Source organism: Armigeres subalbatus, chromosome 3 (genome assembly GCF_024139115.2).
Source record: "Armigeres subalbatus isolate Guangzhou_Male chromosome 3, GZ_Asu_2, whole genome shotgun sequence".
In the NCBI taxonomy this organism is placed as follows: domain Eukaryota; kingdom Metazoa; phylum Arthropoda; class Insecta; order Diptera; family Culicidae; genus Armigeres; species Armigeres subalbatus.
Window position 1 is genome coordinate 300301900 of NC_085141.1, and position 27918 is coordinate 300329817.

The 27918-nt window shown below is 41.4% G+C and overlaps 2 protein-coding genes across 4 annotated transcripts in view; both read left to right on the plus strand.

The window, feature by feature from the left end:
* LOC134224981 (uncharacterized) overlaps window positions 1-27918 on the plus strand; it is a 123826-nt gene that overhangs the window by 17905 nt on the left and 78003 nt on the right. The window lies entirely within an intron of this gene.
* On the plus strand, window positions 7816-10017 carry LOC134220496 (pickpocket protein 28-like). The gene is made up of 6 exons (XM_062699561.1): window positions 7816-7925; window positions 7983-8225; window positions 8291-8732; window positions 8789-8949; window positions 9007-9369; window positions 9442-10017. Exons 1-6 carry the CDS (start codon window positions 7816-7818, stop codon window positions 9662-9664), a joined length of 1542 nt encoding a protein of 513 aa, XP_062555545.1. The 3' UTR covers window positions 9665-10017.

Genomic DNA, 27918 nt, shown 5'->3' on the forward strand with positions numbered 1-27918 from the left:
ACGAACTCATCAACTATTGTCTTCGCAGTAAAAAATATTTTTCTAATTTGCGTTTATTTTGATGTACATATTTGGAGCATGAAAATAAACGCAAAAATATACAAACTAAGCACATTGCCCGATCCATCGTCGCCTTGATCAGTCGTTCACAGCGAATACTGGATCCACATTCTTACTCTTTCAGCAACTAGCCATCAACGAAGTAAGTTGCAGAGTGCCTTCGTTCCCTGTGTAAGGCGGTTCGCTTGAGTAGCAATATCCAATTTCCACAGTGGCGATCCTGCCATTTCCCCGCCATTAGAACCAGAATTTAACTCTCGCGAATCGAAACTCAACACCCCGGGGCACTTCCAGTTCGAAAACTGCAACCAGTACTCCATACGTGCTTTCAAAGTGCGTGTACATATATAGTTTCTAAAACAAAGGAAAAGAAATCATACATTTTCGAACAAATTTTTTTTCGTTTTTTGTTTGCCGAAATACGTATTTTTAGACGAGGATTCAGAATATATAAAAGGCTCATTTTGGCCAAAAATGTCACATATGCAGTTCCTCAAACTAACGGTTCTATTTTACCCAGGGTTTGCAGAAATCGCACTCATTAGATAATGAACAGTGATAAAAGAGAGGCAAAAACCTCTACGAATCATAACAAGTCATGCTTAGCTTAGACTGACTGTACATATCAATGGTTGCTACTCCGTGATTGATCGGAGCTGGTGCGAATTGCACTTCGATCCAAGTGTAAAGTGGTTGGGATTCATCATCTATTCTCGAAGTGCACGTTTCAGCAGCTCTCGAATGTTGATCAATAACAGCGTCGGCCAAGTCCTTACAGTCAGTTGGGAAAGGAAGGGAAGGTTAGTGTGTGGTAATTGTTGCTACTGGAAACCGAGAATACCTCTGCATCTCCACAATTACCACGGGAAGGAATTTGTGTTAGTTGGGTGGGGTAATCAGAAACATAGATCGGGATTCACTATGGAAAGCGATGTGACCTATACAACTTCTCTTTTACCAATTAGTTTAAAAATACGCAACAATATCGGCATTTAATTCTTAACATCTAACATCATCCATCTTGAGGATAAGCAATCAATCACTCAAAGTGAGCGATTGAATGTGGACTAAAACGTCAACGCCATCGTTATTGTTTCAACGCGAGGATATAGGAGCATTCTTCTTGCAAACCAGAAAATTCAACGAAAAATTAACATAAAAAGGAGAATAACAAAGACAAAAGAAATACGCAAGAAAAGAGCGAGAAATAATATGAAAATAATACTTAACAAACTCCCGCTTATCATCTGAACGGCTGATATGGTACTTCGGACGACGCCACCCACGCAACCACTCGAACATTCACTTATGCGAAAAGGGACCCTTGTTCGATCAACAGAATCGCCCTCATAATCGAATCTTCAAACTTCAAACACCAATGATTTAAAAATCTTCGTACCTGAAAGGCAAGCAACACACACGCGTATCCGAAGAGCTGACCGAAAGCTAAGAAAATAACCGAAAACCGAAAAAATATACACTGCCGGAAACGCGTCGCGCCGTAAAATCACTCGCTCTAGAATCCCGGATTCCCGGGGCCACAACCAGCCGAAACAAAAAGCGCTGGATAAAACTCGTGTTTTTAACATCCACCATCGCGAACGGTTACTACGATCATTCTCTCTTCGAATCATAACAAGCCATGAAAACAAAACTATTACACTTGTATTCAAGTTGGAATAGAAAAACTAATTTGGATAGGAGGCCCCCACCGAGGGGGTTTTATAAAGCGCTTTGTTCTCGCTCATTTTATGTTCGGGACAATATTTTTGTCGCACAGCTGTGTAAAACAAGTTGAAATGCATCATCAGAACCGGTGCCCCCCGCAATTGGATTGGGGCTTTGATTTATCATGGGTTGTAGCCTCCCGAATCAGTTCGTTATCGTAACAGCTACCGAAAAACGTTTCTCACGGTATGCTACCTATCAAGAGTGTATACAGACATTTAAGTGAGAGATTTTCTCATTCTCCTTTGGATTCAAACCCTGATTTTACCATTCAATTCCATTACCTAGGGAAAATGGAGCCCGGTGCGTGTGTGCGTATAACTCTAAAGAGTGTAGAAGATGTCAGCGACAGGATCATGGAGATCCATCAGAGTGACTCGGACACCAGCCAACAAGACATCAAAGAAATTCAAGACGCTGACACATCAGAAGCATCCAATAAACCATCATCCTGGTAGGGACAGAATAGCGGTACTGGAAAAATTAACATAAAAAGGAGAATAACAAAATTTTGTTAGTATCTTGAAAGGAGGCTTCCGAGCCTCTTGAAAGGAGGCTTCCGAGCCTCTTGAAAGGAGGCTTCCGAGCCTCTTGAAAGGAGGCTTCCGAGCCTCTTGAAAGGAGGCTTCCGAGCCTCTTGAAAGGAGGCTCTGAGGCCTCTTGAAAGGAGGCTTCTGAGCCTCTTGAAAGGAGGCTTCTGAGCCTCTTGAAAGGAGGCTTCCTGAGCCTCTTGAAAGGAGGCTTGAGCCTCTTGAAAGGAGGCTTCTGAGCCTCTTGAAAGGAGGCTTCTGAGGCCTCTTGAAAGGAGGCTTCTGAGGCCTCTTGAAAGGAGGCTCTGAGCCTCTTGAAAGGAGGCTCTGAGCCTCTTGAAAGGAGGCTTCCAGGCCTCTTGAAAGGAGGCTTTGAGCCTCTTGAAAGGAGGCTTGAGCCTCTTGAAAGGAGGCTTCTGAGCCTCTTGAAAGGAGGCTTGAGCCTCTTGAAAGGAGGCTTCTGAGCCTCTTGAAAGGAGGCTTCTGAGGCCTCTTGAAAGGAGGCCTGAGGCCTCTTGAAAGGAGGCTTCTGAGCCTCTTGAAAGGAGGCTTCCAGGAGCCTCTTGAAAGGAGGCTTCTGAGCCTCTTGAAAGGAGGCTTCCTGAGGCCTCTTGAAAGGAGGCTCTGAGCCTCTTGAAAGGAGGCTTCTGAGCCTCTTGAAAGGAGGCTTCTGAGGCCTCTTGAAAGGAGGCTCTGAGGCCTCTTGAAAGGAGGCTTCTGAGCCTCTTGAAAGGAGGCTTCTGAGGCCTTCTTGAAAGGAGGCTTCTGAGCTCTCTTGAAAGGAGGCCTGAGCCTCTTGAAAGGAGGCTTCTGAGGCCTCTTGAAAGGAGGCTTGGAGCCTCTTGAAAGGAGGCTCTGAGCCTCTTGAAAGGAGGCTTCCAGGCCTCTTGAAAGGAGGCTTCCTGAGCCTCTTGAAAGGAGGCCTGAGCCTCTTGAAAGGAGGCTTCCAGGCCTCTTGAAGGAGGCTTCTGAGCCTCTTGAAAGGAGGCTTCTGAGCCTCTTGAAAGGAGGCTTCTGAGCCTCTTGAAAGGAGGCTCGAGCCTCTTGAAAGGAGGCTTCTGAGGCCTCTTGAAAGGAGGCTGAGGCCTCTTGAAAGGAGGCTTCTGAGGCCTCTTGAAAGGAGGCTCTGAGCCTCTTGAAAGGAGGCTTCTGAGCCTCTTGAAAGGAGGCCTGAGCCTCTTGAAAGGAGGCTTGAGGCCTCTTGAAAGGAGGCCTGAGCCTCTTGAAAGGAGGCTTCTGAGCCTCTTGAAAGGAGGCTTCTGAGCCTCTTGAAAGGAGGCTTCTGAGCCTCTTGAAAGGAGGCTCTGAGCCTCTTGAAAGGAGGCCTGAGCCTCTTGAAAGGAGGCTTCTGAGCCTCTTGAAAGGAGGCTTCTGAGCCTCTTGAAAGGAGGCTTCTGAGCCTCTTGAAAGGAGGCTTCTGAGGCCTCTTGAAAGGAGGCTTGAGCCTCTTGAAAGGAGGCTTCCAGGCCTCTTGAAGGAGGCTGGAGCCTCTTGAAAGGAGGCTTCCAGGCCTCTTGAAAGGAGGCTTCAGGCCTCTTGAAAGGAGGCCTGAGCCTCTTGAAAGGAGGCTGGAGCCTCTTGAAGGAGGCTTCTGAGCCTCTTGAAAGGAGGCTCTGAGGCCTCTTGAAAGGAGGCTTCTGAGCCTCTTGAAAGGAGGGCTGAGGCCTCTTGAAAGGAGGCTTCTGAGGCCTCTTGAAAGGAGGCTTCTGAGCCTCTTGAAAGGAGGCTTCCGAGCCTCTTGAAAGGAGGCTCGAGCCTCTTGAAAGGAGGCTGGGAGCCTCTTGAAAGGAGGCTTCTGAGCCTCTTGAAAGGAGGCCTGAGCCTCTTGAAAGGAGGCTTCTGAGCCTCTTGAAAGGAGGCTTCTGAGCCTCTTTAAAGGAGGCTTCCTGAGCCTCTTGAAAGGAGGCTTCTGAGCCTCTTGAAAGGAGGCCTGAGCCTCTTGAAAGGAGGCCTCTGAGCCTCTTGAAAGGAGGCTCTGAGCCTCTTGAAAGGAGGCTTCCTGAGGCCTCTTGAAAGGAGGCTTCCAAACTCCTCTTGAAAGGAGGCTTCTGAGCCTCTTGAAAGGAGGCCTGAGCCTCTTGAAAGGAGGCTTCTGAGCCTCTTGAGAGGAGGCTTGAGGCCTCTTGAAAGGAGGGCTTCTGAGCCTCTTGAAAGGAGGCTTCCAGGCCTCTTGAAAGGAGGCTCTGAGCCTTTGAAAGGAGGCTTGAGGCCTCTTGAATGGAGGCTTCTGAGCCTCTTGAATGGAGGCTTCCAGGCCTCTTGAATGGAGGCTCTGAGGCCTCTTGAAAGGAGGCTTCCGAGCCTCTTGAAAGAAGGCTTCCAAACTTCTTGAAAGGAGGCATCTGAGCCTCTGGAAAGGAGGCTTCCGAGCCTCTTGAAAGGAGGCTTCCGGGCCTCTTGAAAGAAGGCTTCCAAGCCTCTTGAAAGAAGGCTTCCGAGCCTCTTGAAAGGAGGCTTCCGAGCCTCTTGAAAGGAGGCTTGGGCCTCTTGAAAGGAGGCTTCTGAGGCCTCTTGAAAGGAGGCTTCTGAGGCCTCTTGAAAGGAGGCTTCTGAGCCTCTTGAAAGGAGGCTTGAGCCTCTTGAAAGGAGGCTCTGAGCCTCTTGAAAGGAGGCTTCCGGGCCTCTTGAAAGGAGGCTGAGGCCTCTTGAAAGGAGGCTTTCGAGGCCTCTTGAAGGAGGAGGCTTCCTGAGCCTCTTGAAAGGAGGCTTCTGAGGCCTCTTGAAGGAGGCTTCCGAGCCTCTTGAAAGGAGGCTTCCGAGCCTCTTGAAAGGAGGCTTCCGAGCCTCTTGAAAGGAGGCTTCCGAGCCTCTTGAAAGGAGGCTTCCGAGCCTCTTGAAAGGAGGCTTCCGAGCCTCTTGAAAGGAGGCTTCCGAGCCTCTTGAAAGAAGGCTTCCAAGCCTATTGAAAGGAGGCTTCCAAGCCTATTGAAAAGAGGCTTCCAAGCCTCTTGAAAGGAGGCTTCCAAGCCTCTTGAAAGGAGGCTTCCAAGCCTCTTGAAAGGAGGCTTCCAAGCCTCTTGAAAGGAGGCTTCCAAGCCTATTGAAAGGACGCTTCCAAGCCTATTGAAAGGACGCTTCCAAGCCTATTGAAAGGAGGCTTCCGAGCCTATTGAAAAGAGGCTTCCAAGCCTATTGAAAGAAGGCTTCCAAGCCTATTGAAAGGAGGCTTCCGAGCCTCTTGGAAAGAAGCTTCCGAGCCTCTTGAAAGAAGGCTTCCGAGCCTTTTGAAATGAGGCTTCCGACCTTTTTAAAGAAGAATTCTTAGTCTCTGAAAAGGAGACTTCCAAACCTCTTCCACGAAGAATGCTGAGCCTCTTGAAAGGAGTCTTCCGAGCCTTCTAAGCAGTGTTGGGAAATGTACATTAAAACACTTTGATTATGCGAATGTTTATCTTTTTTTCAGTCAAATTTCTTGCGCCAAACAAGCCGAAACAGTTTGCCAAAAAAAATGTACGCGACATCGTGACATTTATTTTTCCGATGAAGCAAACTGTTTGCTTGCTGCTACGTTAGAGTCGTGCCGGCGCGCGGTCAACATTTGCGTGAGATTTTTAGTTTCGGCTCGTGCGCAGCGCAAACAGCACAGAATCGAGTTTAATTACCTGTGGCGCAAAGCCTAGAAGGAGTGCTATCCGTAGGTACTGATTTATTCGTTCTTGTCTCTAAATCAAGCAAGTAGTAATGAAATGAATATTTCCCACCAAAAACGGTTATACGATGTGAAATTATTGTACGAAAACATTAATTCAAGACAAAATTTTCAAAACGACTTATCTGCTTTTGAAAACAAATATTCAAACGACGATTTGACGAATCTGACAGCTCTCCCACGCAAACCAACACCATCAACACGTAGCAGAAGCCTTCACCTACCGATTGATGGTGTTGGTTAGCGTGGGAGAGCAATCAGATTCGTCAAATCGTGGTTTGAATCTTTGTTTACAAAAGCAGATAAGTCGTTTTGAAAATTTTGGCTTGAATTGTGGGGAGAGAAAATGGTAAAAGCATGTGCTGACTGTCGTCTGCTTGGCGTGGCTGCTGCTGTGGCTGCCGTGGTTTTGTTTTTATTTTTTTGCATAGAAGAAGGAATGGTAAAAAGAAATGTCAACCATTCCCGTCCCGGTATGCAATGCGATTTAGATTTTTGAAGAACGCAAATTCGACTTTATTTGTTGTTTGTTATGCGACATGTGGTTTACTGGGTATTCAACATTTTGTCTCAATTAGATAGATTGCATTGAAGATTTTCAAAAATTGTTTATATGACGTTTTGTCCTTTTGATCGTTTGTTCCACAGCTTTTCATTACTATACTTGGGATAAGCGGGATTCAAAAGTCTTCGATTTACTGAACATCATGCATTTTATGTACAATACATAATAACACGTATTACATTTAGTATATTAAGTGATACTAGCGTTTCACGCTGTAAATATTAGACATAGAGCAGTGTACCCTTCGACAAAGTTGTAGAGAGAAATAGCGCTAGAGGTCCGCGATATAACACTTTTCCGAATTCCGCCTCTGGAATGAGTTATTGGTTGAATACTAAATGATAATGAAATGATAAGTTCAATCCCTGATCCGAAGGATTCGGCAAGTTCATCAGCTCTAGAAATGTCGTTATTCAATACGCCACAAACGTTGCGGTTTCTGTTGAGCTGCAGTATTCACTGCACTCCGAATATCTACGTCCCAAACATTTTATCTATGAGAATGTCCATTGGTGGCCATTTAATGCTAGAACATGACGTTTCGACAAAGCTGATTAGATTTAAGAACTTCCGGTGGAACATCCGATTTGTTCGCAAAGGCGATGCGCTTTCTAATCTGCCATTCAACTTAGTTCTCGAAGGTGCAATCCAAACCATCACCGGCTGCGCAAAAAACAGAACAATCCTTAACAAGTCTTACAGTTCAATCAAGGTTAATTGCATTATTACATTTAATCTCATTACATATTTACATCTGAGTTTTCAGAACATTGTAAAGTCTTGGCTTTGTGGATGACATCGGCATCATTGGTGTAAATCCCAGAGTAGTGGAAGAGGCGGCCTTTGTGCTTTTCATACGAAAAGGAAATGGATTGTATGAGATTTATGGTTGACAATTAATTCATGTAGCCTAGAACACGCGTAACATGCGATAACGAAGTTAGCTTCGAGGTATGGTTAGATTCATCACACAGATCGGTGAGGTTCTGGTTCCATTGAATTTTGTTTGGCAATATTAACATTGCTGTTTATTTCTATAAGCTACATTGTTAAACGGAGATTATTTTGCACTCAGATTATTAAACCAACATTATTAAAACCACAAGATATGTTCATGAATACTAATTATGTACACGGCACTAGTAATCAGGGGTGTTCTCGTGCCGCTAATGACAATGTTCATTAATTTTCAAAATCTTCCCAGTCAAGTATATGCTGAATAACTAATTAGTAATCACTATTGTTGTATTCTGTGAACGAGCTTCAGTAAGGTCAACAAAGTCATGTCGAGAATAGTTCCAATTTGGAAACGCTGCTTTTTTGAATGGACTAAAGAAACTTCAATAATCCCATATCGATATCTCAGCGATCGTAAGTTGACAGTTTTTGAAAGGTCAGTACTCGCATTATGTTTCGAAGATGAAATATAACATTAATTTATATCATCCAGAGTATGGTGGGCTGCAGGAATCATTGTAACTTTAATAACTTGCTGCTATTCGGCCTTCACTTTGTACAAAAAATGGTGCGACAATCCCGTCGTCATCGGTTACGCTACAAAACTCTCTCCTGTTTCAACAATTCCCTTCCCAGCTGTTACGATTTGTCCGTTAACGAAAACACGCGTCGAAGCGTTTAATATTACCGAAGTTCACGGCATCATTAGCAGGGGCGAAGCTTTGGATGAAGTTCGGTATGCAGGACTGATGAACTAATGTCTTCCATGTCACGACTAACGATTTACCACCAACGCCACAGAGAAAAACAGCGTCAAGTGCTGGCACATGTTTGTCCCTGGTCAAGCCATTGGAAACACCCAGGAAAGCCAGTTCCAGTGGATTCTGTTGTAAACACGCTGCGAAATATGTCCCTCTCATTCAACGAAACCATGCTGATGTGCTTCTGGAGGTTGCAAGAGACATCATGTAGGACGCTTTTTTCGGACATTTTGGCAGATGACGGAATATGTTACACCTTTAACAATCTTCTTCCGAACGAAACGTATCGGATGAATGCAATTTCACAGGATTTTACCAATTTCGCTACAGCAGCTGTGCGATCCAGTTGGTCGTTGGATTCAGAGTACGACAAGCAAGCGGGAATAAACGCCTTTCCCCATCGCGGGTTGTCCAATGGATTGATATCCGGGTTGATCGTTCTACCGATGTCTAGGAAAATCGATCAAGACTTTTTGTGCAGGGTTGTTTTGATGTAAGGCTATACGTTGTAATTGAGTAACATATCAATCTGTTTTAGGGACCCTATACCGGGTATAAATTTTCCGTGCATACTCCTGGTGAAATCCCATTGACGAACGATAAGTTCTACCGGCTAAATGCACTGAACTCCGTGACTCTGAGCGTTACACCTCGCGTGATAAGAACATCTCGTCAACTAAGATCGCTTGCTCCGTTGAGGTATAGGTACTCTGATAAAAATTTGGTTTCTAGTCTAATAATAATCAATCGACCTAGACGGGGCTGTTTTTTCAACAACGAACGACATCTAAAATTCTACCGGACCTATACTATGAGCAACTGCGTACTGGAGTGCGTCGCCAACGTAACTTTGGAGAAGTGTCACTGTGTGAAATTTTCCATGCCTCGATCGGATGACACCAAAGTTTGCGATACGAGTCAAATCGAATGTTATTCCAACATCTACCTGGATTTGCTCACACGTAAGGTGATGAACGCTTTGAGCGGACGGATGGAAAACAACTGCAACTGTTTGCCGCCGTGTAATTCTTTGGAATTCGACGTCGAAGTGTCCGAGTTTCCGTTCAATTTTCACGAAATGGCTACCGCTATGCGTATGCCGGCGATGAACTACGGCCAGTACGATACTCGTTTCTGAGCTACGACGTTCGAAAATTTTATTTAACTCTTTCTCTATTTTGTCATTTTAAGAGTTGACTCGGCAGCATTGTTCATCAAACTTAAGAATCGTCACTATTTGCCAATGTGGAGACGGGAGATGATGGGACACACGGATGTATTGGCCAAAATTGGTGGAATATTTGCCCTATTGATGGGAGCCAGTGTGCTGAGCTTGGCCGAGATTGTGTATTATTGCTGTGTTCGTCCTCTGCGGAGAGAAAGGGTGCAGCATAGTCCGATCAATTTATATTAAGTAATGATACTTGTTATGTGACATAATCAAAGAACCTTTCTAAAGCATGGTATAGTGGTAAAATATCTGTGTTTCTCTTCAGGTCATAATGTAATTTTTCGCATATTGAATAACAATATATTTATGGTCAAGTGAATAGCATAACACATTTTCCTACGTTAAACGACTTCCTCCGGTCATCAAGAATCACATCCTTGAGTTAACCAACGGCATCCGGGAGGACCGCACATTACAAGACGAATGGAGAATAAGCTTTGTGGTGCCTATCCTGAAAAACAGCATCGCGAGTCGGGATGCCACAAAGTACAGACCGATCTCTCTAACTTCCTTTGTGTCAAAGACTGTCAAGAGAATGGTCAACTGCCGGCTCAGAGAGAAGCTGGAAGCCAATGGAAGGTTCGATTTTCACCCAGGATATTGCACCACGAATCCGGTAAGGAAACTGGAGTACTCCAAGTGTCGGTTCCTGCAGTGACTCTCTTCCTCATTGCCATAAGCGGGGTCTTCGGCGTACTACCGGCTAATGTATTGTTTGTTTACGGAGACGACATTCTCCTCGTTGCCATTGGTTATACACCCAGACGGACCAGAATAAAGACACGCTGCGTTAATTACTATCGACCTGTTGAACCAGGGAATACTTACAGCCATGACGCAACCGTGGTGCTTGTGGCCACTGCGACATAGGGGCAAACCTCGAAGTCGACGAGCTAGATGGTGTTGGGCACGAAGGAATGAGCTAGACTTTACTAGAAAAAAAGTCTAGCTCCTTGGGCACGAAGAACAACTACTCTATTCTTATTTTGGTCCGCTACCCGAGCAAAGTTTGAGATCAAATTGGAATCAAAATTTGCTGTCATGATGTCAATTATTTGATTACTCCAGTTGATCTAGTTTTGTATGGATTGACGGTTAACACAGCAGAAATGAGAACATATTTTTACACTATGGAATCATACTGAAAACAAATTTTGCTATCAATGAAATCAACATGATTACTAAATTTGATATCATAAGATTTTGAATTTGATATAACAAAATGAGTATTCAATTAGATTATTTTTATGTGCATTCATAACAACAACAACATATTTTGTTTGCAGATTGCTTTCAATTTTTGTAAAACACACTTTAGATAATCAACAGCATAATTTGATGTAAAGCTGCTATCATCATTATAACTGAGGAATGCATATTGAAAACATGTTGCGATATCAATTTGTACTAACTAACAATTGACATCAAAATTTGTTTTCAATAAAACCTCAACAGAAGAGCTTAATATCACTTTGCTCTCATTTTGTTAACCGACTTTGCTCGGGTAGCTGACGTCAAAAAGTGAACAAAAAGTGTCATCGGTAAGGACTGGGGTTCAGTATGGAATACCAAAAGACAGAGATTGAATTCAAAAGAGAATGAAAAAGTCTCTCACTTATCATCTCTGTATACATATACGATACCCGAGCAAAGCTTGAGAGCAAAACGATAACTCGTTTTGATGTTGTGAAATCGCCGAATATGATAACTTAATTTGATATCTTTTTGGCCGTTTTAACGGTTAAAATAAAAAAGGTAAAGCAGAAAAAATTTAATGTGACATCAAATCGAAAACTATTCCTGCTATCGATTAGAGCAAATCAAAAACTATATTTGATATCGATTCCGATAACAAAATAAGTACACAGTTTGATGTCAGATCATACAATTTAAAAATCTACAGCAAAATGAGATCAAAATTTGAAATCGATCATGATGATTCATATTTGAAAACAAATTATGATTTCAATTTGATTTCAAAATCAAAATGTGTTTGCATTATGTTTTCAGACTTTGCTCGGGTATGTAGCATACCGTGAGAGACTTTTTTCGCAAGCTGTCATGATAAAGAACTGATTCGGGAGGCTATACTTCATGCTAAATTTATTTTGAAAAGGCTCCAAACGCGGGGAGCACTGGTTCTGGTGATGCATTTCAACTTGTTCCACACAGCTGTGCGATCCCCAACACAAAATGAGTGAAAACAAAACGAGAATCATCACTTCTTTGTGGCGGCAGCCTATCCGATTCTGTTTTTTCGCCCTTGTACACAAGTTTGATAAATTTTCTTTCATGGCTTGTTATGATTCGGAACAGTTTTTGCTTTCTTTTATCGTTGTTCGTTATCTATTAAGAGCTATTTCTGAAAACCCTGCCAAAAGATCAACATCCTTGAGGAAGGTTAAGGGTTCCACTGACCCTTGGAGGATCTCCCTAAAGAAGCAGGTAATTAAATCGAGGCTCCGGATCGGTCTAACAAGGGTCTCCCACAGTTTCGGCAGATGCCCTTTCCGGGCCTTGTGGGATCTTTCCTAAAAGCTTTCCTATATACGATTATTCCAGTGAGCTAAATGTGATCCCGCTCAGTAATCGGGACTTGCACTCAAACGACGAAGCTGCGATGGCAACACTATTTTGCTTTCTGAAGCACGCAGTACTATTTTACGAAGTCTAGTTTCTTCTTCTTGGGTCCCCTGAACACTTTATTTCGGGATTAAGTCCTTCTGACAAAGGCGAATGAACAATCTTCGGATTTAAGTCGAAATTCATAATAAGCGCTATATGAATCTTCGACTGATTATTCCACCAACAGTGCTTCATGATGCGGGGTCATTAGGCCGAATGGTCATTAGCCCGAACGGTCATTAGGCCGAATGAGAAGTGGGGAGTGAGAAGTGAGTAGTGCGATGTGAGGAAGAAGTAGAACGGAGTACGGGAGAGGAAGAAGGAAGAGCGAAAAATAAAGAAAGAAGATAAAGGACAGAAGAAGGCAGAAGGAAAAAGGATGCAAGAAGAAAGAAGAAGGAAAATGGAGAAAAGAAAAGGATGAAGAAAGAAGAAAGTTAGAAGAAGGAAGGAAGAAGGAAAAAAAAAGAAAGCAGAAATAAGGAAGAAGGAAGAATGAAGAATGAATAAGGAAGAAGAAAAAAGGAAAAAGGAAAACGAAGAAGGAAGAATGAAGAAAGAAGGAAAACGGAAGAAGTATGAGGGAAGGAGATAGAAGGAGGAAGAAAGATGGAGGGAGACAAAAGAAGTAAGAAAGTAGCAAAGAAGAAGTGAGAAGAAAAAAGGTAGAAGGAAGAACAAACGAATGAGGAAAACGGAAGAAGGAAGAAGAAAAAAAGGTAGAAGGAAGAACAAACGAAGGAGTAAAATGGAAGAGGAAAAAATGAAAAAGAAAGAAGCTGAAAGAAAGAAGGATAAATGAAGAAGGACGGAAGAAGGATAAAGGAAGAAGAAGACATGGAGAAGCAAACAGAAAAAAGAAGGAAGGGAAAAGAAAAAAAAATCAGAAGGCTTCCGTACAAGACACGACAGCAAGGTAAACGTTGAACAGCGTAAGGATATTCTTGCAAAACAATACGCATTGTAGTTTATTATGGCTTTGATTTTAGTGTTAACTAAAGAATTATTCACTTGTCATAAGACGAGTTTGTACAATCTCGTATGTACTTCGACCTCAACAGTAAGGTCGTCTTCAGTGTCTCGTACTTGACTCGACTTAGGAAGGTCGAAATACGTATCTGTCAAGGTACAATCAAGTGGTGAAATTAAATGGGATTGTACAAACTCGTCTTATGACAAGTGAAGACATTCCACTAAAAAGCTCAAAATAATTTTCATAAAGAATTATTGTTTTGGCTATTCTGATACTTTGGATAAACTTTATAAATTACATTTTAATTCCAACCATTGCTATAGAAAGGCGCAAGTGGTCTAAAAAATAAACAAATTTGAGTAGTTCATATGCGGCTTTGAAGTCGATGAATAGATGATGTGTGGGCACGTTGTATTCGCGGCATTTCTGCAGTACTTGGCGAATGGCGAACACCTGGTCCGTGGTGGAGCGTTCGCCCATAAAACCCGCCTAGTACTGGCCCACGAACTCCCTTGCAGTTGGTGCTAGTCGACGGCATAAAATTTGGGAGAGTACCTTGTAGGCGGCGTTCAGCAATGTGATTACGCGGTAGTTGCTACAATTCAGCTTATCGCCCTTTTTGTAGATGGGACACACGACACCTTCCATCCACTCCTGCGGCAAAACTTCCTCCTCCCAAATCTTGGTAATGACCCAGTGCAGCGCTCTAGCCAGTGCCTCACCACTGTGTTGAAATAGCTCTCCTTGTAGTTGGTCAACCCCAGGGGATTTGTTGTTCTTCAGCCGGCCAATCTCTTCCTGGATTTCCTGGAGATCCGGAGCCGGTAAAATTATGTCCTGCGCGCGTTCTCCCAGGTCCATCACCATATCGCCATCTTCGTCTGCCACATCGCCATTCAGGTGTTCTTCGTAATGCTGCCGCCACCTTTGGATATCCTCACGCTCGTTCGTAAGAAGGTTCCCGTTTATGTCCTTACACATATCAGGCTGTGGCACGTGGCCCTTACGTGAACGGTTCAACTTCTCATAGAACTTTCGTGTGTTATTAGCGCAGTACAGTTCCTCCGTCTCTTCACGGTCTCGATCTTCCTGCTGGCGCTTTTTCCTCCGAAAAATCGAGTTTTGTCTGTTCCGCGCCTGTTTATATCGTGCCTCGTTCGCCCTCGTGAGGTGTTGCAGCAATCTCGCCCATGCTGCATTCTACTCTTCCACTAACTGCTTACATTCGCCGTCATACCAGTCGTTTCTCTGATCCGGGGGCACCGTGCCAAGTACAGCGGTTGCGGTGCTACCAATGGCGGATCGAATATCTCTCCAGCCATCTTCAAGAGACGCTGCGCTTAGCTGCTCTTCCGTTGGGAGTGCCACTTCCAGCTGCTGCGAGTAGTCTTGGGCTAGTCCACCGTCTTGTAGCCGCCCAATGTTAAGCCGCACCCTCCGACTTCGACGCGTGTTGTACACTGTCGAGAGTTTTGAGCGCAGGCATACTGCCACAAGGTAGTGGTCGGATTCAATATTCACACTTCAGTAAGTATGGACGTTCGTGATGTCGGAGAAAAACGTCGATTAGAACGTGGTCGATTTGGTTTTCCGTTTCTTGGTTAGGTGATCTCCATGTGGCCTTGTGGATATTTTTACGGGGAAAGAAGGTGCTTCGGACTACCATTCCGCGGGAACTGCGAAGTTTATGCATCGTTGGCCGTTGTCATTCGATACGGTATGCAAACTATCCACTCCGATGACCGGTCTATACATTTCTTCCCTTCCTACCTGTGCGTTCATGTCACCGATGACGATTTTGACGTCCCGCAGTGGGCATCCATCGTATGTCTGCTCCAGCTGTGCGTAGAACGCTTCTTCCTCGTCGTCGGGTCTCCCTTCGTGTGGGCAGTGCACGTTGATGATGCTATAGTTGAAGAAACGGCCTTTAATCCGGATATATGGGTTTTATTGTATAGTCAAACTTTACCTTTGTTTTTTTCTGTAAAACCAACATCCTGATGAATAATTTTGCTTAAGAAAATGGTGTCCTGGCTTTCTTCTGTGATTTTACACAGACAATATAAAACGCTGGCCATATATGACCCATGCATCCTGAAATGGTTGAGATTTGATTTGGAATACAATTTCAATCGTTATTATAAAACTAAGTTTTAACCTAAATTGCTTTAGGAGCTTTTTCAATTAATGCTTGATTTTAAAAACCTAAGATTTCCCTACATGAGCATAGTTTTTAAAAAATCCATGTTAACATACTTCATACTCCGTCTGGGTTTTCTTTGTAATTTCTGCTTTTTAGCATTATTTAGAACATGTAGGTGGATTATAGAGTTCGCCACCGTACCAAACTGACAATCATTAGACCGGTACACAATGGCGGAAAACCGGACAAATTTTTTTTGTTCGTTTCGTGAAACACGTTTTTTTTATCTTCACACATATATTAAATGAACTGATTCCAAAATTTGATGATTTTAGCTTGTAATTTTTTTGTGGTTTGTTGAAGCTAATGCTGCAAAGCATCTCCCGAGCAAATTTGTATGGAAAAAGGAAATTTGACTATATAAGTTTTTTCGGAAACGATTCGGAACTGTCGTGACGCTTATCCGCCAATCGGCTGGTAATCAAAATTACCAACCGACAACAATATGGATTGCGTGCTACCGCAAGAACAATTACCAACAGACTGTCGTTCCAGAACTAGACCAAGTATCACATTGCTGAACCAGAACCTAGCTGAAGCAAACTTCTTTATCATTCTGTCTTCCTCTAGCGCACGTATTCATCCATATCGGTAGGTGTCTGTCTGTCATGTAGTTCGCATGTTGGTTCGCATGCAGCACCGGTCGGCCGATTTGCCGATCCTTTTTCCGAAACATGATGAAGTTTCCAACCATCATTTGTATCGGTTGATGACAGTCAACCAATGATGATGCACTGCTAAATTTATTTGCCAAACTTTGCTGTTTATTTAGCCAACGATTATATCTACTACAGGAACGATCTTGGATCATGTATTGAAACCTATTGTTGGCCAACTTTCCGGTGGTTAGTGTGGTGATTTGTTCCTAGCTGCTCCAAATCTGGAAATTACCTGCTTCAATGTAGAATGAGGACGCTGGTCATGCTTCAGACCTTAACAGACCAATAACAATTCTAACCTCAAAATGAATTTAGCGTCCCAAAAGTTCTCTTTGGTGGAGGATTCGAGAACATATTAAGTTTTGTCCGTTATTTGTATGGGGGCCCGCCACTGTGCGGTAGTCCTCTACAAACACGAGACCTGGACGATGCTCGTGGAGGACCAACGCGCACTTGGAGTTTTCGAAAGGAAAGTGCTGCGTACCATCTATGGTGGGGTGCAGATGGCGGACGGTACGAGGAGGAGGCGAATGAACCACGAGTTGCATCAGCTGTTGGGAGAACCAGCCATCGTTCACACCGCGAAAATCGGACGACTGGGGTGGGCCGGGCACGTAGCCAGAATGTCGGACAGTAACCCGGTGAAAATGGTTCTCGACAACGATCCGACGGGCACAAGAAGGCGAGGTGCGCAGCGGGCAAGGTGGATCGATCAGGTGGAAGATGACTTGCGGACCCTCTGTAGACTGCGTGGGTGCATTATTAATGTTACGATCAATCATCCCAATTGGTCATCGGCATTATCATATAAACCAGGTTCTTAAGCCTTTATTATTACCTACATTTATTGCTTGGATTATTTTTTTCGAATCCCAAGTTCTTCTGAAAATTCAAGAATAATTTTTCTGGATTTCCAAGGAAAACCCTTCACAAGAAATTCTTCGTAGTCTCCACGGATTTTTTTTTAGAATTTCCACGGCAATTTCTTCGGAAATACCGTGGAAGAATTCTAAAAAAATGTTCGGTAGAAATTTCGTAACAAGCGGTACATATATGGATCCGAAATGCATATTTACGATGAAAATTCCAATAAACAATTTACAGTATAAATAAGAAATAATGACCAGCTGATGTTTTTAAATTTCTAAAGAAATTTTGAATGTCCAAGGAAAACTTTTATGAATCTTCAAAGGAAATTCTCAATGTAAATTTTTCCATTTTCCAAAAGAGATTCTTAGAAATTTTCAGTTGAGTATCTTCATAAAGAAATTATTCGGAATATGCCAAAATAATTCCGATGGAAATTCCTAATATTTTCCAGTAGAATTTTGAAAAAAGTCCATCTGAAACTGAAACTGAAACCCGAGGAAATTCCGATTAATTTCCAAGTGGAAATAACGAAAGAATTAACGGTTGTATTTTTGAAGCATTTCCAGTAGGAATTCCTTACAATTAAATTTAAATTTCGAAGAATTGCCGATGAATTTGGTAATTTCTTGTGGAAATTCCTTAAAATTTCTGAATCATTTCCTGTGCAACTTTCGCATGGTAAAGATTTCGTGCAATGTTCAGCTGAACCTTCAAAGAAATCAAAATGACTTCCCGAAGATGAATTAATTTTCACTTATGGGGTGAATGGGAATTCCGGAAAATTTTCAGAAATTGTAGAAATAGTGAATTTTTTTGTCGTCTGTTACATTCCGAAATTTGTTCCGAAAAAATTAAGACTGAATCGCAACGTTTTTTTACGTTTATTCCGAAAATGGAAATGGGATCTAAAGATGCGTTTATTGATTTATTGATTTGTATTTTTCACACCGCTATTCTAATTCACCAAAAGCTTTTCGCGTAAAAAGAATTAAAAAACCAGGTGGTTCGAGAGTTAAACTCCCTTACCCCTATGTGGCTTATCGTGGTTTTCCAAACACCACCTCCTCCCTATATAATTACGTGGTTTCTGGACGCCCCCATACACACGTACAGACAGACATTTTTCAGTTCGACGAGCTGAGTGAGAGTCACTACAGAACAAGCAAATATCTAAAATAGAATAGAACACTTATTTGGAAAGCATGTCAAGTTCTAGTAGTCACATAGATCCCTTTAAAAAAAGATGATAACGAAATATATACCCAGGAGGTCGAAAAACGCAGAACTAACTGAAAATATACGATTATATGATAGCACAAAACATTTTATTTTCTAATTAAATTGTCAAAACTTATGCTTTTTCAAAGATTAAATTAAGATGAGTCATAACGAGTGGGAAGTAAACCCCAGCCTAATTCACTGAGTAGTGCCTTTCTCGCATTTAGGCAAGAGGCCAAACTTATGTGGGACTTTCTTATATGACCCGATGCACCATTGGCTTCCTAACATTTAACGCAACGGTCGATCGTTATCATTCAATAGTTATCAACTAGGTTTTGCATCCTTTCGAATAAAACGTGTTGTTAGAAAATCGGTTAAGGATTACTATATGAGAAGTTGTCTAATGATTTCCTTAGCTTCCGTGCATTGCACACACATGCACACGGACAGACAGACATTTGCTCAGCTCGTCAAGCTGAATCAATTGGTAAATAACACTGGATCTCCGAGGCTTCTAGAAAAAGTTCGTCCTCGTAGTGAAATGATTGCCTTTCGGTACAACTTTGTTGAACGAAAAAGGCAAAAAAAGAACTGCACCTCAATATATGTATTTCAAGCTACATTGACCCCACATATATGGGTCACTTTGTAACAATAATTAGTCACTTCATTTTGCACATTAGTTAAATGGAAATGACTCATATTAGTGTGTGACCCATGATTGTGGGGTCAGTGTACTTCCTATTTGACGCTTAAAAAGTGTGTGGCCCTTAAATCAAAAGGTTAAAAAGCCTACCAAAACATCAATTGGAATTCAGAAACTGAACAGCAATTTTTACGATTTTTCTTCAATTCTGATGACCGAAAAAAACGGGTGCCGTTAACGGTCATCAGTCAATGATTATTAGTTGATATGATTATCGCTACCATCAATTCGACTATCGCGTGGGACTCATCAATTCCAATCTCCATAACTCGCGGTAGGAAAGCTGCCATTGGCGATTCGCGGCACGTACATATATGGTTGTTTCTAATCGATGTGGTATGATTGGCGGCGGGCGAGTTTTTGTTTCTTTTGCCACCATCAAGCGAAGTTGTAAAAAATGTTGATTAGGCAGTTCGGCTCGCACGGTTTGGGTTGGAATTATTTTTTCCCGAAAATGTTGGAACGTGACTATAATTTACTATCCGTAAGACCATAATCCGGGATCGTGCACGCTCGTCGAGCATTTAGCCTACAAAAGAAGCTGCCCCCACCGACGAACGTCTCAATTAGCAGAGGTAATTTGTATGAGTGGGTAGCTTGAGCGTCACGAGATTGGATTGGATTGGTTTGAAATGAATTGGATTAAAGCCCGGAGCTAAGATTAGAATATCCGACTGATAACGGTTGCGGATGTTTAAGACGATCTTCGATGGAAAGTTGCAATCAAACGATAACAATAATAAAGAAATCTTGATTATAATTCAGTGCAGATTTTTTTGCAACATCAACGGACACCAACGGCAGTATTTTAAAACTTTATGCATATTTTTGCATTCATTGAGCAATCTTAAGCACATCGTCTCAGCAGTGTATGGTAATTTTATGGTGATATAATTTAGACTTTTGTCTTTCGACGCAGCGGAGAATGATGCCTTCGGTGATCTCTCCTCGATAGTGGTGGCACTACTACTAACTGGCGAATGGAATGGAAGGAATGTTTCAGCAGCAGCGTGGTGCAGTTTTGAGTCACGACGCTTTGGAAACGACTGACGGAATAACGTGTCAACGATTGCAATTTTATTGGGGGAATTAACTAGTGTTGGCATACGAAATTATTCAGATTTGTTTTGCGGTGACAGAGGGTTGATGATCATTAGTGAACAAAGAGATAGGTGATCCTATTTCACACATTAATTTACGGCATCTTTTATATTGGACCGACAGTTTCGCGCTATGTGTCCTTCCGGAATGGGTTGTAAAACATTTTATATACGTTTCGGCGCTTTAAAGTGCGAATATATGACTATAATGTTTTGATCTAGAGGTGAGATACCTTGTGAGAAATGAATTATACTGAATTATGAAAATGGATGAAACCTTTTTCGCTAAAAGTAAGGTGGCACACAAAGACTCTTAGGAATCGTTGGCAACCGTAAAACAGACTCTCAAAACTTTATTTCTCGAGTACCACCCACAGGTAGCCGAAGGCTTCCCCTATCTGTCGGTGGTGATGGTTTGCGTGGGAGTGCTATCAGATTGGACAAATCGACGTTTGAATATTTGTTTACAAAATCACATAAGTCCTTTTGAATAAGTACCCGAGATTTCTATTGATATTAGTCAAGTCGATGAAAAAAAGGTGTAGGTACTTTTCTTTCTCATTTTGGCCAAAAATGTTACATATGCAGTTTCTCAAACAAACAGTTCAATTGTTCTCTTTATTTGATATTATTCACCATTTAGCAGAAAATCGTTTCCGACAAGGCCAATTTGCACAGTGACCATTAGAGGTGTCTTGCTGATAAATGAGATTTATGTATTGATTTAGTCTCTACGTTTGCATGATATGCCCACTACATTTGAACCGTTTGTTTGAGAAACTGCATATGTAACATTTTTGGCAAAAATGAGATTTTTATATATTCTGAATCCTGGTCCAAAAATACGTATTCTGGCAAAAAATTGTTCAGGAATGTATGAATTTTTTTTCGTTTGTTTGAGAAACTACATATGTCCACGTACTTTGAAGAGCAATTGTGGAATACTGCTTAGATTTTTTGCACTGAAAATGCCCCAGGGTGTTGAGTTTTGCCAAAAACTATTGATCTGTATCGAAGAAATCAAAAGATTCGGTGCAAATTTGTTCAGAAAACAATTCTCAAACAAATGATTCATTTATCTTGTTATCATTACCAATTAATATTTGATGTGTGATTTGGTGACGAGCTATCCCAATTCTACTAATAATACTAATTTTATTTTCTTGATTAATGACTTGTGAGGGCATTCAAATTTTTACTTTTTTGGAAAAGATGTTCATTTTTGATACACATAGTTAAGTTTGCCATTCAAGGTGTTTTTATGAGATATTGCGAAAAAAAGATTCGGTTGCTGGTGGGACTTGAACCCACACTATTCTATTAAGTACGCGGACGTATTACCAATTATACAACAGCTGCCATTGCGAGAAGTTGTTCCATAACCAATCCATCAACTGATATTCCATCGTTATTAGCTGGTGTTTTTTTTTTTTGTTCTTCTTCGGGCAAATTCATGTTGTATATCATATCTTCTCTGGACTTTTACTAAGCCATGCTCCAGACGAAGAAATCTTGTCGGGCCTACTTTGCGATTTGGGCGTGCATTATTTTGTACGCAAACATGTATGAGCATGATGACTGTGCATTTCGTACTTGCTACTCCGTGATTGACACAATTGAACAATCACAAATGCACAGGAAACCAATGGATGGAAGCATGGGATTTGCTCTCCAACTTCATTGTACACAGTCCGAGAGCTCTAGTATTTTGGATGGGCGATAACGGCACTGGCCACGTCCTCATGATCTTCGGAGATAGGAAAAGATTGATGATGCAGTCACTCGTCCACTGCAAGCCGAGAACACCTCTGCACTCGCCACGAGCTCCTACGGAATTTTATTGGAATGTGGGAGTCAGGTTTTATGGCCAAATTACCAAATTACGGGTTGCCAATGTGATAGTAATGAAAGGGTGGTGTATATTCTAATTGGATGCCGAAAACGAGTTTTTTTGCACATTTCGAATTCTAACAGTTACCTGCTAGAACTAATCAAGTTGTAGGAATAGCGATAGAAGATGGAAACGGTATGAAAGCCCATTTCCAATTCTAGCGATTGCTAGCATATGCGAAATAAATGAAAAGATACAAAGTAGGAGGAATGGAACGGGCCTAGGATTGAACCCGATAAAATAAGCTTCCATTTTCCATAAGGGTATTAGTTTTAGAGATTGTTTACAAAACAATGTACGCCCAAATCCCAAAGTAGGGCCGGGAGAATGCATACTTGTGCTTTGTAAACATTGCAAGAGAATTATAATGTACCTAGGGTTAAGGTAGGTATTTTCGTCATTGTTTTTATTTTCGTCATAATTTTGAAGACCAATAAAAGAGACAATATCCAATCGAAAGCTTAGAAGAAACGTTCTGTTATAGTGGAGTTGTAACAAATGGACGTTGCTTTCGTTGGTTTTACCCCCTACGACCATGGACGAAAATACCAGCTGGGTCCCTATGTCATATTAGCAACGATTGTTCCACAGAAAAAAACAGACGACGCACTCAACGCATGTTCCATCGTTTACCCTCCCAACGGTGGCGCTTCCATCGATTTTGCTTGTGTTTGACGTTTGCAAACTACCCGCCATCTGGCTGTCGCTTGACCACGCACAGTACATTTAGAATGGGCGATAACGTTTCCGTGACGACGATTTTAATTTCATTTAGCTTTAAGTTAGGTGTCTATTTCTCTGTGATTGTTTTTTTCTGATTAGCTGCAACAAAAAAGGTTATAAACTACAGAGAGAGATGATCGTCGTCGCTGCCTGGCTGCGATAGGGAGGAAGAAAAATCCATACGGTCTGTACCCAACATGTTTCGGACAGCAGAACACAGACAATCTTTCTCTGTAGTTTATACCTGAGATAAGACATCTCTGAGTTAAAATTGAACGCCACCGTATCATCATCGATAAATACAGGTGCTCACTACCAAGTTTAAGAAGCTTTACCGATATTTTGTCCTCCCCAGAATCTCATTGATGACCTTATCAATCTCATCCAGCGATGGTGGTTCCACTGTTTGACCGTCGTTGGCCTATTTTTTTTTAACATCTTCGTTATCGCTGTTATAAACGATCAACAAATCCTTAAAGTGATCCTTGCACCCGGCTGCCACCATGGTTTCGTATGTCACCAAAAATCATTCAGGGGTTAAATTATTTCCTTTTCCAAACAGAAATGGAAAGATCTTCCACTTATCAAATTTGTTAACACATACGATGTGTGGCATTTCGGGAAAGACTTTATTCGCAAGCTAAACGATAATAAACTGATTGTGGGGGAAAAACTCCATGATAAATTCCTTTTGAAAAGCTCCTATTGCATGGTGCTGATAATGCATTTTAACATGTTTTACACAGCTGTGTTTGAGCAAAAATGGGAAAGGGCCGTTTAGCCGAATACCGTTTGACCGACGGCCATTTTCCGAAGGGCAGTAGGCCGAAACTTTTGTTTTTTGTCTTTATAAGAGAGGCTTACAGCCTTTAGCTGGAGAGGCTTACAGCCTTTAGCCTTCATTGGCCGAAAGTTGTTCGGCCAAAAGGGTCATATGGTCGAATTAATCATTTAACCATTCGGTCAAGTTACCGTACAGCAAAATCGTTCAAAAAGGTCTCTTATATTTTAGTCTTCTTGTCCTCAGATACATTCAATCTATTCTACAAGCATTCTAAGTAGTTGAAACAGTGACCCAATTTCACCCCCATTTGACCCATTGTCACCTCGACGATGGTAGCCAGAAAATTGGTCTGGGGGGGGGGGTCTTTTCTGAACATTTTTTTTATTTGAGGGGGTTCCAGAAAAAAATTCTTCTAAAAATTTTGTCTCTGCCCTAGTAACATTTTAGTTTTATGATGGTTTTATAGTAAATTATGGTCTCTTGTAGAGTAAATTATGGTCTTCAAGAGCGCTATAAAACTTAAAATGTTACTTGGGTGGGGGAGGGGGTTATGTCCAAACTACCCCCCCTTCGCTACGCCACTGGGCCGAATAGGTCATATGGCCGAAAAGGCTATTAGGCCAAGAAGGTCATTTGGCTGAATATTAATTTGGCCGAATATCCATTTGGTCGAATAGATCATTTGTCGAATAGACCATTTGGTGAATAGATCATTTGGACGAATAGGTCATTTGGTAAATAGGTCATTTGGCCGTATATTTAAGTAATTTGGTCGAATAGGTCATTTGGCCGAAAAGGTAATTTGGCCGAACAGGTCATTTGACCAAAAATGTCGAAATGATCATTTGGCCGAACAGGTCATTTGGCCGAATGTGTCATTTGACGTCTCACATCTTATTTCTGACTGTGAAAAATTAGACATAAGAAGTCAGAAGTGATGAGTGAGAAGGAGGTGTCTCCCTTCTAATTTTGCACTTCATACTTTACGCAGTAAGAAGTGATAAGTGAGAAATGAGGAATTAGAAATAAGACTTCTCACTTCTCACTCCACATCTCATACTTCTCACTGTGGAAAGTGAGTAGTGCGAAGTGGGTAGCGGACGTCTAACTACTCACTTCGCACTTCTCACTTTTTACATTGAGAAGTGAGAAATGAAGTGTGAGAAGGGCGACGTCTCATTTCCCACTTCTCACTGTGAAAATTGAGAAGTAATAAGACAGTAGTGAGACGTCTCACTTCTCACTTCGCACTACTCATTTTTCACAGTGAGAAGTAGGAAATAAGTAGTGAGAAGTAAGAAGTCTCATTTTTCACATCATTTCACTTTTCAAATGACCAATTCGGCCAAATGATCGGTTGGGCCTAATGACAAATACGGCCAAATGATCTATGCGGCCAAATAACCTGTTAGGCCAAATGACCTGCTCGGACGAATGACATATTTGGTCAAATGTCCTATTCAGCCAAATGATCTGTTCGGCCACATGTGTCACAAATGTCCTATTCAGCCAAATGTCCTATTCGGCCAATTATCGAATCCGGCCAAATGTCTTATTGGGCCAAACGTCCTATTGGGCCAAATATCCTATTGGGCCAAATGTCTTATTGGGCCAAATGTCCTATTGGGCCAAATGCCCTATTGGGCCAAATGTCCTATTGGGCCAAATGTCCTATTGGGCCAAATGTCCTATTGGGCCAAATGTCCTATTGGGCTAAACGCCTTTTTGGGCCAAATGTCCTATTGGGCCAAATATCCTATTGGGCCAAATGTCTTATTGGGCCAAATGTCCTATTGGGCCAAACGTCTTTTTGGGCCAAATGTCCTATTCGGCCAAATGTCCTATTGGGCCAAATGTCCTATTGGGCCAAACGCCTTTTTGGGCCAAATGTCCTATTGGGCCAAATATCCTATTGGGCCAAATGTCTTATTGGGCCAAATGTCCTATTGGGCCAAACGTCCTATTGGGCCAAATGTCCTATTCGGCTAAATGACCTATTCGCCCAAATGACCTAAATGGCTTGCCGTTCGGCCAAAATACTTTCGGCCAGATGTGTTTCGGCCTGATGGTTTGTTCGGCCTAATGACATTCGGCCAAATGGAATCCGGCCGAATCATTTCTTTCATTTAATTTATTTAGTCTACATCTAAACAGATGTCCGGCCGAATCAATCAAACGTTATTTACAAAATCCCATGTAAAACTGTGATAAGACATACATTGGCATGACTTGAAATCAATCGAAAACAAAACTCAGTGGTCATCAACAAACACCAAAAGCTCTTAGAAGCAAACACAACACAGGCAAAAAAAATTATAGCCAGACTAAAAGAAACAACAGCGCTATTAAAACATATTATTGACCAAGAGCATGAATTTGATTTAACTAAAACATGCACACTAGACCATTCTCGGAGAACCGCAGCATTCCCCATCTTAGAGATGTGCCACATCTCAAATCACACTATCACTATCTATTACCGTACAGATGTTGAAAATCTAAACACAGCATATGCTGAGATACTGCATATAATCAAAAATTACAAGTGTAAAAGGCACAGACGAATAGATGAAAATGCAGCAGAGATTGAATCCGCGTCCCGGATTCCGGGATAAAAGTAATGCACAAAAATTCACCAATTTTAAAACAGTCGTAATGTCGACTGTCGAGGACTGTGGCCGTCGATAAGGTAACTATTTTTACAATAAAATCACCGCAAAAGTAAGTCATAAAAAATGTTTTCCATAAAATAATGTTTTATATAAAACCAATCTATCTATCTATCTATATATCTATCTATAATAATAATGAAATGGTCTTTGTTCGTATCTGCATTACACGAAAACGGCTGTATGGCTTTTATTCATTTTTTCAGCAAATCGATTCATTATCATCTCCGACGGATTTATGGATAGGTTTATATATTTCTTATATGAAAATCAAAAGTAACGTAGAGAAGATTATGAAAAACTAAAATTAAGATTCGTGTGAATATTGTGCATGGGCAGTTCGCTATGCGCATTCTCGTCTACTGTGCAGGGCAACGTCTGCTGGATCAACTAGTATTTGATAAATTTAGAAGCTCAAATTATGAACATGTGCCTAACTAGAACGACATACAAATTAGGACGAAAACGATTGACCAAAAAATATTAGATTAAGCCACTAAATCTCTGCATCATTCGAAAATTTCGATCGAAAATTCTCTCAAAAAATATAGGTTTTTGCCTTGAAAAAAGCAACATCCAATGGCCGAAACGTCGGGCAGAATAAAACGTTAACCGTTTATAATGGTTTTTAAGACTGAGATAGGAACAATTTTTACGTGAAAACTATTTCCAGTACGTTGTTACCAAACCATGGGAAAATCTACACTCGAGCATGTGCGCTGTTATATTTTGTACAACACTATAGTGAAAAAACAATGATGCACAGCATAAGTGAACCTGTATGGGCGATCCAGAGCCGCGTGCGTTCCGAAGAGTTAATATTGATCATTAGCATTAGCACTGAGAAATTCGCACAAATTCGTAGGTGGCACAAGCCAAAACTATTGTATGAAAGTAGCAACACTTTCATCCGTTACCACATATATTGAATTGGAACTAATCAGTTTCTCTTATATGAAAGCAAGGCACTCTCCAACAGACGTTCTTACGAATGCTGATGATGGGGAAGGACTGTTAGTTGGACACTTACTTAAGAAAAATGCAGAAAACTCTACGACCTCTCATAGGTGCCACGGGAGGTTTTAAATTTGTTAGAGAGAAATGTATAACATTAGGAATTGCTCTGGTCGAACATGAAACACAGAAAGAACGAAGATAAAAATTCAAAGTAGTAAAGGACGAGCCTGGGGTTGAAAACACGACCTCCTGCTTTTAAAGCAGAAGCGAAAGCCACTAGACCACCGAGCTCGTCCTTTCCGGAAGGGGTTAATATTGATCAGGTAAAAAAATCAGATAACCACTCACCTATAAAAAAAATCTATTGGCCAATAAATCTACAAAAGGCTTTTATCGTTTTGGCTATGGAGAAAACTACGCGAATAATGTTCAAAGGGCCGTTTAAAAGCGACTGTTTGGAGTATGAGTCATGTTTGAAATTTCAGTCAAAACGGTACAAGAACCTTTAAAAAATTTAAATTTACTTTAGAATTGGCTAAAAAAAATCAAATAGGTAGAGCTAACTGTTCGTAGTACGTATACTTATCTATAATGGCCGTACATATGTTCATAGTATATGTAAACCCAAATCCGTTCTTCTTAAGAACATTAAAACTCTGAAAAAGTGTGCACAAAAGCTATCTAGTTAGAAGTGAAATATTTGACAATAAATTTCGTTTTGCGATTTTTTCCCTGGCCTCAATCAAAATTCCCTGACTTTTCCAGGGTCTTCAGGCTTTTTGAGTTCCGAATAGAAATTCTCTGACTTACCAGGATTTTTAGATAGTCGACACCCTGTTATAACACAAATTATACAAACGGCATCTTTCATAATTTTAGGATTCAAATAAAATCAATATGATATTTCGAAAAAACGCTAAAACGGAGAACAAATTAATTAATTATTAACGAAATCCCGTGAAATTTTCCGGTTATCTCCGTTTTCCCGATTCAATAACTATCCTTAATTTTGTATTTGCCATGCTTTTATGAAAAAATAGGAGATTTTAATATTGA

Excerpts from the sequence above, each read along its gene's own strand:
- LOC134220496 (XM_062699561.1), top strand. The coding sequence starts at position 7,816 with ATGTCGAGAATAGTTCCAATTTGGAAACGCTGCTTTTTTGAATGGACT. Across the intron at positions 8,226-8,290 it reads GAAGCTTTGGATGAAGTTCG|AGAAAAACAGCGTCAAGTGC; the intron begins GTATGCAGGACT and ends CCAACGCCACAG. Across the intron at positions 9,370-9,441 it reads CCGGCGATGAACTACGGCCA|AGTTGACTCGGCAGCATTGT; the intron begins GTACGATACTCG and ends TGTCATTTTAAG.